General features: G+C 45.0%; 1 protein-coding gene and 1 pseudogene across 1 annotated transcript; both read left to right on the top strand.

Annotated features, from left to right (window-relative positions):
• Positions 1-2,693: 2,693 nt before the first annotated feature.
• Positions 2,694-6,426, top strand: LOC124685123 (sulfiredoxin, chloroplastic/mitochondrial-like). Its single transcript, XM_047219442.1, has 5 exons — positions 2,694-2,901; positions 4,694-4,860; positions 5,969-6,002; positions 6,092-6,185; positions 6,270-6,426. The coding sequence occupies exons 1-5, from the start codon at positions 2,748-2,750 to the stop codon at positions 6,283-6,285; spliced, it is 465 nt and encodes a 154-aa protein (XP_047075398.1). The 5' UTR covers positions 2,694-2,747; the 3' UTR covers positions 6,286-6,426.
• A 1,691-nt stretch (positions 6,427-8,117) lies between these two features.
• LOC124706082 lies at positions 8,118-11,341 on the top strand (annotated as a pseudogene).

The following is an 11,341-nucleotide window of genomic DNA, read 5'->3' as shown; positions in this document are numbered from 1 at the left end:
CACAAACTAAAGCTACCTATCTCATATAATAGATTCACACAATATCCTTAATTATTATATATGTTCATGCAAAATATGTAATTAAACAACAATTACTACTACATGACAAAGAAGAATATAGCAGTTGAAGAACCTGTGTTCGTCTGTGGTCCAAAATCTCCCTGGATGTGGGGCAGCAACTAGTTCATCATCGACAATATTATTCTCTAACACCTCCATCATGTTATCCTCTACCATCGGCAGTGCCTCCTCCATCTCCATGATCCCCGTATCCTCCAATGGAAAACCAAACATGGTACTTGCCTCCTCTTGTAAGCCAAAGTTGTACCCATCCACATGGTCACCCATGGTGAAAACCCCATGTGAACCGCCAGCACTACTCTCCCCCGACTCCCCAAAGTTACCGTTCACAAGGTCGTGAACGGTGCAAAAGTTATGTGTGGTCCCACCAGTAATAGGACTCTCCTCCCTCCACTGCATCAAATGCATTTCCACAACAAGATCGACGTAAAGATCTGTTACCTGTTGCATGGTTTTTGAAGGGAACAATGCGTGGAGAGCATCCACGATGTCGTTGTGCTTCTTGTTCCCGTCATCATTATCATTGTAGATGAATTTTTTGCCTTCGAGCCTAGCAATGAGTGACCTTGCCTCCTCTACCTCAGAGGATGTCCACTCCTGGTTGAGTGTTGGATCCATGAGAGACTAAAGTTCGATACTACAGAACTGTGAGTAGTATGAAGCTATGAACTATGGAGAGAGGGGTTCGAGATTGGGGATGGAGAGAGTGGGGAGTAGGGAAGTGTACTTATAGCCTCCAATGTCACAAACCTAGTTTCACTAATGAAGTCCATACATTGATAGTTTGCCGGTCCATACAAACGAAGATCTAACTATAAATAAACTAGTGTTTATGACTCTCTGAAGAATATGCCAAAACTTTTTAAGTTGACCTCGACATTTTTTTTTCATTTAGTGAGAAAATATTATTTGTTTGTTTGGTGATGCAAATAATTGTCGCAGACCTCCAAATATACACACGAAGACTGCTAGTGCTAGAGACAACACGTGCAGGTCTGTTGATGAATGTCAATCTTGCTAGAGAGAACACACCTGGCGTACATACGTATGCATGACATGGCTCCTCATCTTAGAGTGCAAGACTGAAACCATGGTCGCCACCGCCCTCGCACATATATAGCACACAGAATTGCGTCTGATTTTGGTTGCAGGTGACAATGTATCAATGAAGTTTTGTTGTGTACGTACGTGAAAATAATTAGCATCTTTCTCTGAATAAATATGCTACATATATATGATGCGCCATTAGTGAATGTAAGCATATCTTTTCTCATGATATCGGCGACCAGAAAACCCATGTGTAGGCGTATCATACCAACTTCCATCATATGTAGATTTTTGCCAGTCAACGGTATTTCATGTTAAATCAATTAATAAATGCTCCATTCAAATGTATGTTAATGACCCACGCGAATTACAACACAAAAGCATATCTGTTCTCGTGATCTTGCACTTGCTAATATTTCACGTTGGCACTTCTGATTCTTTTTTCTTTTCTCTCTGTCTCTAGTTCCAAATAATTTCTCAAGATTTTCTTCATGATATGTACATTAATTTGGTGTGTGTGCTGCCCAGACGTACAAAAACTTTCACAGAACAGTTGACAAATGAATATGGTTGCTTTGAGTGTATGACGCGGCATCTAGCTATCATATGGGACTACGTACGTGGAGACTCATGGATTCATATGTTGAGGATGGTTTTTCTTACATATTTCAAGAAAGTAGAGTGATTTTAATTTCCCCCCTTTTATGTCGTTGATGGCAGTCACAAAATATTTTGCCAGCGAGGGCAGATTGTGAAATAATAAAATGGTATGAAAGGTTAAAATTAAGATTACCATTGTACTTTTTTTACCTTATCAAAATAAAAAAACTCGCCATCCCACCCCATGCCCCTCCTCGAACCCAACCCAAGCATGTGTATTACTCGTTCCATCATATAGTGCCACGTTGTTAACGCATGTCATGAGTTTCTTTTGTACGTAACACTTGGATGCCACATACGCATAACACCTGTCACCCATGTGGCGTAGGTTTATTCTCAAGTGGACACGTCTTAGTGGCCAACCGTCTCCCTAAATCTTTCTCCATGCATATCATATCTTTCTCTAGGCGCAACACATTAATTAGTTTATAAGTTTAAGTTTAGGAAAAAATATCACATATCTTTAGTGACACATACGCCAAAGGTCAGGAGATCAATCTGATATGCTTGAGTTATTGTTCTTTGCCGTGATCGCTTGGATGCATTAAAGAGTATATCCCACCATATCTAAAGTAGATTCACAAAAATAAACCAATAAATAGACACTATCAATACCATACATTTTACAGATCAAGAAGATGGCATTCAGTTTATTAGTTGTACCAATTGATAAATAGAAAAGAATAAATGACTTCAAAGATAAGAAGACACACAACGGGCATATTGCAATTCTCACACAAAAAAAACAATTTGTAGAGCTGTTAATGCACTTTCAGGCCCATGATTAGTTGACAGATATAGAGCCTAAGAGAGGCCCATAGGCCCAAGAAAACGAGCGAGGCTCACTAGGCTCATTATTGAACTGGAGGGCCCAGAGAATTCCTATGGTGCAGATCGATGCGACGCTCCGACTTGGTAGCTCCAGAGCAGCAATATCTGTCAAAAAAAACAGAGCAGCAATGGCGTGGAGGTCGAGCTTGGATTTGGGAAAGATCGTGCCCCCCGCCGGCTTCCTCCTCCACGGCCGTGCCGCCGTTCCCAGGAGCCCCTTTCTCCGGGAGAGGAGCGTGAGGGGGAGGCTCGGCCTCTCCTTCTCGGTCTCGTCCTCCAATGGTAGGTTTACCTTCACCTGCTCCCCCTTGGTGTTATTTCCATTGGATTCCTTAGCGAATAGAGCTGAGTTAAATCATTGTGAGATGAAGTGTGAGGATACGAATCTTAGTACCACTGGGACATATTGTTCCCTAGTATCCGTGAAAATTAAGTTGCCTATTTCTTGTCTATTTTGGAACCAAAGCGGCTCAGTTGAATCCGGCATGATTTAATTCGAACTTCCTTCGATAATTATCTTATCTGGAAACTGAAGCGAAAAAATGGTGGATAATCGCATGTTAACGGTGTTTAATTAGGCAAAGTTATGATCAGTGGCGGACTTCGATGAATTCCTAGGTCCGCCACTGATCATAACTTGTCGGAGACGGGGACAAGGCGACTTAACTTTGGCATTTAGGCATATCACATATAAAAAAAAGGAAAAATATAGGCATCACATGGATCTTGTCGGAGACGGGGACAAGGCGGCTCGCCGCTGTGTTGCTAGCGGCGGAGGCTAAAAATACGCTTAGGGTGGGGTAGGTTCGGGTGCGATGGTGAGCTTCTTCTTAGTCTTTGATGACCGACGTGGTTGGGGTTGAGGGCGTGGGTAGGTGTGGGAGGGCTCACCGGAGATGAAGAAGGTTTAGAGGAGAGGCGGGGGTGATAGGCCGACGGAGGTTGCGGCTCAGGCGGGATAGGGAGGCAAGGCGAGCGGGTCTACCGGTGCGATGATGAAGAAGGGGGAACTAAAGTGGTGCTGGCGGTATTATTCACGCCGCGACGCGAGGGGTCGGGGGCTCGATCCATGTCAATTCCCGTTGATGCGTGAGGAGCTTTGGCAATATTCACGCGAGCAGCTCGAGCTCATGGACTGCCGGACACATCCATGTTGACGTAGGCATGACCCCAGTACCATATGCTCGAATTAGGATAGAGTGAGTTCTTGAAAGTAGGGCAAATGTTGGGGGAATCCCAGATTAGACCACGAGAACAGTACAAGCGAGGGCAGGAGGGTAGGAAACAAGAACTTTAATTGTGCCAACCTCTCCTGTGTTTTCCGCGAGGATTACAAAATTAGATCATGGTGCCCAAGTTTTATATATACTCATCCCGTTTTTTAAATAAGTGTACTTCCACCTTTTATCCTAACTTCTAAGTCCAATACTTGAACTTTGATCAACTTTATTAAAAAGAGTAGTAACATATATGACATCAAATCGTTATAATATAAACTACATGTCATGACGGAGCTAAATTTTCTAACGCTGATTTATATTATTATAGAAGAGAAAAAATCAAAGGCTGAGCTTCCGGTACTACCCCTTCGTGTGGACCATGGCTGGTAGGATGCTACGCTGCTTGATATTCCTTATATGGCTGGTGGGATGCTTCCTCACTAATAATTCTCAAAGAAAAATTAAAAATCAACAAAGCAAGTGTTGGTTACCCAACAGAACTGATCAACAGCGACTCGTGCCTTAGAAAAAAAATAGCAACTCACGCCTGAGGCGCTCGGGGCTGAAGCCCGGGCACATGGATTCTTTGCATCGGAAGTCTGCTCCTCAACATCGACTTTTGCCTGAGACGAGCGAGGCTGAAGCCTGTGCACGTGCCCGGGCAACAGGGACGCTACGTCCGCCCGTGGTTATGATGGATCATGTTGTTGAGTGTTGCATGACAGGAGAATTTCCTTGTGCAGTATCCAGTGATCAGCTTGTAATCTTGGGCAGTCTAGTTCAGATGTTTAAGTTCACTCTCTGTACTTGAACTTTCTCTGAAATAACAATGGTTCAATTTTTCAATGGTGTAGGTGCGGCTGCACGGTCCCCGTTGAGCGACTCGGAGAAGAAAGGCCCTGTGGTGATGGAGATCCCACTAGAAGATATCAGGAGGCCACTAATGCGAACTCGTGCCAATGATCCTGCCAAGGTGCAGGAGCTCATGGACAGCATCCGTGTCATCGGTCTCCAAGTACCCGTGGGCACCTTTCCCTTTAAAATTCTTTTTACCACAAGTGTTATTTAGCTGTCTGACGAAATATAGGTGTTTTTAGCTGATGTCTCATGATATTGTAGGATAAATTCTATCAAATTAGATTTTTCTTATGTGGAATTGAGTAGTTATCAATAAAGTTGTAGCGCAACTAATGAGCGATAAATCCACATCTACTGACTCCAGTGATGTCCCCGTGGGCACCCTTCCCTTTGAAATTACTTTTACCACAAGTGTTGTTTAGCTGTCTGTCAAAATATAGGTGTTTTTTTTCTCAAAAAATATAGGTGTTTTTAGCTGATGTCTCATGATATTATAGGATAAATTCTGTCAAATTAGATGTTTCTTATGTGGAATTGACTAGTTATGAATAAAGTTGTAGCGCAACTAATGAGGATCTCCAAATGGTGTAATGGTCGATTGCTTGAGATTTACATGATTTGAGTAAGACATGCATGTCTAGAATGAGATTTCCAAACTCATATGACATCGGAAGTATGTTTGCCTAGAATAGTTACAAGGGCTCTAAAAGCTTTGTTGTGCTCCTCTTATTCAATTTTTGTTCAATGGGAGTGTTCCATCCTGGAATCAACCTTCTTTTAGCAATATTAATGGCTCTGTAAGAGCCCACATAAATGTTTAATCAACATGCCATTTAGTGTAGGGTGCTGCTAAATAAGATGCTGCTTGATACTCTTGATCATATGAAATCACTATGTAATTTGGACTAGTTATGCAAAAGAGCTTACCTTTTTTATCTACGCAGTGTGGCCATTTTATGTGCATTTGGCATTTCCATTTTAATCCCAGCAATGTATCCATTTTATATGCATTTCGCATTTCCATTTTAATCCCAGCAATGTATCCATTTTATATGCATTTAACACGTGATCCATTTGTCAACTTTTTTGTTTGCCATTTGTTTGGAGCTATCCAGGTTATGATTATTTGTTGTGATTTCAACTTTGGTAAGTATTAGTGTGCTTATTTGCCTTAAACGAACAGAAGCCAACAGCTGAATTTCATTCTGGTTTCTTAATTGCGGCATCATTTTGAAATGGTACTTACCAGGCTCAGTTTGTTGAACTTACAGATTGACGTGCTGGAGGTTGATGGAGTCTATTATGGTATTTTGTTCAGAACCCTATTTTCACTTCCCACTCAATAAGCTATGCGCATTTCCCTCTTGTTGAATATGCTCGAACATAATCTTCAGGTTTCTCTGGATGCCACCGCTACGAGGCTCACCAACGCCTAGGACTCCCAACCATCCGCTGCAAAGTCCGCCGAGGGACAAAAGAAACACTGAGGTGGACCCCTCTTCCTTGAGCTTATTGGATGGTCTATTGTTGATTTGAATGGTCTGCACTTAAGCTTGAATTGTGCCCTTTCAGGCACCATATGCGATGAATCTGTGGGAAGATGAACGGGCTGCTTCTGCCAGGAGGTGCCATATGTTATGTCTAGTGCTGAAAGGGATCCCTTGCTCTCCATGTAATTATCTATACGTGTAAATGTTGGCCAATCAAATGTGTGAAATGACACTCGTTAGCTGCTTGCCCAATTAGGAACTGTTAGCATTGTGTTGGATGGAATAGTCTCGAGAACTCTGGGCCAGGATGGAACTGAAGGTCCAGGTTGCAGTTCAGTGACTAAACGCTGAGGAAATAATTCCATGGCCACCTGAAGCTTGATCAGTGAGTCCATCAGGACTGGAAAAACGAACTCCCTGAGGTACCCGTCCCTGTCGCCCCGCGGGCGACGGGCAGGCGGAAAGAAAACCTAGCCCAGCTGCCCCTTCACCCCCCTCCCCTGCCTTTCCCTGCATGTTGGCCTTCTCATCCGGCGGCGGTGTACCTAGGTTGGTGACGGTTCCGGCGGCGGCAAGTCCTCCTGGACGGCGCATTGCGCTTGATGGGAGATGTGGGGCCTTCTCATCCGACGGCGGTGTACCCATGTTGGCGATGGTTCCTGCGGCGTTGAGTCCTCCTGGGCGACGCGGCGACGAGTGGAGTCGAGACGGAGGCGCGGTTGCTTGGTCGCGGGGTGGCGCGAGGGCTCGGGCGGCGCCCGCTTGGCCAGATCTAGGCCCTTCGGGCCCCATCTCGGGTCCGGCCGGGCCGAGGCCGAGCTCGGCCAGTGCCGCTTCCGCCGGACGGATGGGCGGCCCGAGCTAGAGGTGGCGGTGTCGGCAGCCGCGTGTCCTATAGTGCGAGAGGGAGCTTCACAAGCCCGCTCGGGCTCGTCTATCCCGTGAGGGCCTGGTTTTCTCCGGCCGATGCGTCCGGTCGGCTTCCGCAGGTGGCGTTGTAGGCGGTTTCCTCCTACGTGGTTGCTGACATGTTACATCTCGCTCCTGGCTGGCCCTTCTTGATCCTGCTAGCCTTGTTTCGATAGCCACGGTGAGACGGCATGGTGGTGGCATGGTGGTGATCTGCAAGTGTGGTGGAGCACGATGAAGCGTCCAAGACGGGGCTACGAGGGTCAGGAGAAATCCCTGTCGGTTTGGCCGACACTGACGCGGTCGCGTCCGCGGGCGCCACCCTTCCTTCGTGAAGGGCGTTGAGTGAAGCTCTCCATCCTTGTCCATGTGCGTACCGGGGGAAACCCTAGGACTTGTGTAAGCAGCGGTGTCATCCCTTTCCTAAAGGTGCTGCTTGGTACGCGGCGCTTCAGGGTGCTAGGAGCGTGGTGAGAATTCTCCGGAGGGCGCAATGATTGCGAGATATTTTGGTTTTCGTCGATCCAATCTTGTGGACATTAGTTTCTCTTTTCTTTCTTTTGTGTTTTCTTTTCGGTGTGATTGTGGTGATGCCAAGTAGCGTGTAGTTGTGCTATGGTTGATATATTAATATAGCGAGACAAGAGGAAGCTTGATTAGTAGACTTGTAGGGAGGATCGGGGTGTGGTGCTTTTCTTCTCATATTCTCAGAATCAAACTGTTTCATGTGAAATTGCTAAGAAAACAGGAGAGGCTCTCCTGACGCCAAATTCTGAAGATACAAACGTTTTCAGAAAAAAATGCAAATAAATTTTTTTAGGGTAAAAAATGCAAATAAATGAAAGCTGTTTATGTTCCTGGATACTTGGGCCGTAAATGGTTAGAGATATAGCCTCTATATTTGGCCCACCAGATAGCCCATTTCTTCGTCTTCTTCTCAAAGATAAAGCCACAGTCCACAGCTCCACAACACAAAGCAGCGGCTTTACGACGCGCGCACCCAACACGAAACACACGGGAGATGGAGATGGTGGCGGAGGCGGCGGAGGAGATGGGAGGGAAGGAGCGGGTTGCGGCCGTGGGACGCGACGAGGTGGAGTTGGATGTGGGTTCCGAGGTGGAGAAAGCGATAGAGGAGGGGGAGATCGGCGGAGAAGGCTCGCAAGCGGATGAGGAGGAGGTGGCGGCGGCTGCCGAGGAGAACCGCGTGTTCGAGGTGAAGGGGGCGAGGACGATGGGCTCGGTGTGGAGCCGCTGTTCCTGGAGGGGGAGGGGCGGGAAGGGGAGAGGAGGGTTTCACCCCCGCCCTTGGTACGGCGCCGCCAAGTAACGGACCCGCTCGCCTGTTCTTGGTCCTTGGTTCGATTTAACGCGTTCTTGGATGACATGAATAACCTGCTTTCCATGCAATTTTTCCTTGCTCTGATGCTCCGCCCAGGTTTTGCTCGCCTGTTCTAGACTTGTAGGTGGAGAAATGTGGTCGCAGTGTGATCCTTCGCTATTGGGGAGATTTTAGGTTATTTTTGGTTTCTTGGTAAATTTTAATGGTAGGTAGGACTGTAGAATAGAAGAAACGGCAGGATACAGGGATCTTTCATTCCTGTACTGAACAATTAACTCTTGTTATTCGGATCATGCATAATTGCTCACAGACCCACTGGATAAACTGTAGCACATCATTCGTTCTTCATGTAGATTTTCTTCTTCTCAATTTTCATGTCTGCTCCTTAGAACACCTGTACTAGTTTGGGCAATGGGGAATACTTGATCTATGTTTGTTCTACAAGGCTACTTGCATTCTTGGGCTTTGTCAGGCTCCTTCAACAGGAGGGAATGTAACATTGATATCACAGCAACCTTCTTTACCTTCCTTCTGTTTATTCTGTCACTATTGGGCCTTTAGACCTAGACCCTGATCATTGTTAATTTGATTTATTTTTGCAATAGTAAATGTGAGTTGCTGACTCATAGTTTCTTATCCCCCGCTAGTGCTTCTAGAAGTTAGCAACTGCATTTTTTCTCTGAATGTATTGGGTATCTGAAGAGCGAATTTTCTCTTTGTCTCTGTCTTTCGTTTTTTAAAGGAATCCGCGCCACAAGCTTGACATATTCAACATACCTGGTGTATATGGTGGTGCTATTATCCTCTGCAATCGTGTGACTAAGCTGGAGAGCTTCAAGCAGAAGCTTTTTTCCCTTCCTGGATATGCTACATCATTTATAAGGAAGATCAGAGCTGGTATGCTTCTCTTTGTGTTTGAGCGTGAGGAGAGGAAGCTTTGTGGCGTGTTTGAAGCAACTTCAGATGGAGCACTGAACATTCTTCCTAATGCATTCCATTCATCAAAGAAGTCCAGACCAGCCCAGGTAAGTATGCTGTTGGTACTGGTCTGTTATGTTCTCAGTCCACATTGTCAGGTTATGTTGTTCAAATTCATTGCCCCATGGTTACCTACCTATTAATCATGTTAGCAATTTCGTTGTCTTGTTTGTTGCTCCTTTTCTCAATCACGTGGAATAATGCTGATGCATGTTCTTTTATTTTCCACCTTCATGAAATCAGGTTCGTTTCAGAAGAGTTTGGTTCTGTAAGCCCCTGACGGAAGCTGAATTCTCTGATCACATCAAAGGACTTCAACCTGAAATGTCTTTCTTTGGTATATCATACCAGCAGGTTTGCGATCTCAACCCCAAATTTTTTCTTTGGTATTATCATACCAGCAGGTTTGCTATTTCATATTTGTGATCCGACTTATTTAGCGCCTTTACTCTTTAGAACTTCGCTTGCTGCTGATCAGGTGTTTTTCTTAGTATAGGTTTTAAATCTTGTGAACCTGTTTTCTTCAAAGAGGATCAGCCTGGAGCCTTACCAGAAACCAAAATCAAGAGTTATATGGGATTACAATGTCTCTCTCACTCTTGCTGGACTAGGGTTCAGTTTGCACAAAGGCAACAATGCCTTCCCTAGACGTCCGTCTTCTATGCTATGCAATAACAGAATCTCAGCACCACACAGTTCCTTCATGTATGCCAAACATAATGCCAAGCATGCTGGTTATAACTATGGATCTTCTTTGCACCCTCCTCGCATTAAGTCTGTGATCTTCAAAGCACCAGATATCAAAGAACAAGGATTAGAGCCAGATGCTGATTTTATACCACTTGATCTAGATGATTGTAAGTCTGACAGTGATACAGTCCCGTCAGATCTACTGGGACCTGTCGGCTTGTATTCAGCATTGGCAGGCAGCATCAGCTATGAAAATCAAGACCCTGAACCTTTCAATGGCAAACACAATGAAGATGGCTGGTATCCTTCACCTGTGCTGAACCAAAGCTTCGTTTCTCTAAGTGAAACAAGTGAGAACAGCGCCATTGCTCATTTCATGAAAGAGAGGCAGTCGAGTATGCTGGGCAGGGGCTGCAAACGCAGGGCAACCATCCAGTTTGATGGGCACTCACATCTGCCATCCTCAAGGAGTTGCACCATAGGGGAGAAGGTACCATTTAGCTTTGAGGGTGACAAAATTCCGCTCACCTCCGATAAAGCATTAAACAGGCCCGCACTTGCTGAACTAAAACAGAACAGAGAAGCCGTTACCAAAGAAAGAAAGCGGGAAGTTGGTTATTTGGTTCAGGACACTCAGGGCAGGAGTGGAGATGATGATTCAGAAAAGAGCAAGCTGGTGAGACCATCCTTCGCAGAAAGAGTTGCTAATCTGTGTGTCCAGAGCGCAATGGCCACTCACCGCTGATGCAGTCGAGCAAGCTGACCTGCACACTTCTGGCCGATGAGTAATGCAGATGAATTCACAGAGGAGTGCTTCTAACTCAACGTTGAACATGTAGTTTTTTGCGAAAAAACGTTGAACAGGTAGTGAAGTTATTTCACTAGGTGATGATTACAGTGTCCAACACTTTCCCTTGAAGACGGAGTTCTAGAGGAAACTTTTTGAGCAGTAGTTCTCAGGATGGCACCAGAGTTATGATTTTGGCCTATGTTTGTCGGACCACTGTATATATGGCTTATCAGTTACCTCTGTTTTTCTCTTCTAGTTAAACAAAATTCAGAGATGAGTGGTGTTTACACTCTGTAAAAAGACTTGGTCGGTCTTACTTGTACTCTTTTGTCTAGCATTTCGTCGGCAGTCTGCTAATTACATGGTATCTTTTGCTTGCAAGTTGTTTTTCTGGGAAGAAAAATTCAGTTGGAAGTTGTATGGTTTACATTACTATCTTTTGTTA

The sequence above is a fragment of the Lolium rigidum genome, chromosome 1 (genome assembly GCF_022539505.1).
Source record: "Lolium rigidum isolate FL_2022 chromosome 1, APGP_CSIRO_Lrig_0.1, whole genome shotgun sequence".
Classification (NCBI taxonomy): domain Eukaryota; kingdom Viridiplantae; phylum Streptophyta; class Magnoliopsida; order Poales; family Poaceae; genus Lolium; species Lolium rigidum.
The sequence above is the reverse complement of the archived record's forward strand: the minus strand, read 5'-3'. Positions and strand labels throughout refer to the sequence as shown.

What these genes read in the sequence shown, in the direction of transcription:
- LOC124685123 (XM_047219442.1), top strand. Translation starts at nt 2,748, where the DNA reads ATGGCGTGGAGGTCGAGCTTGGATTTGGGAAAGATCGTGCCCCCCGCC. An exon ending in CTCGGTCTCGTCCTCCAATG is followed by an intron (nt 2,902 to 4,693) that starts GTAGGTTTACCT and finishes TCAATGGTGTAG; the next exon opens with GTGCGGCTGCACGGTCCCCG. An exon ending in TCATCGGTCTCCAAGTACCC is followed by an intron (nt 4,861 to 5,968) that starts GTGGGCACCTTT and finishes TTGAACTTACAG; the next exon opens with ATTGACGTGCTGGAGGTTGA.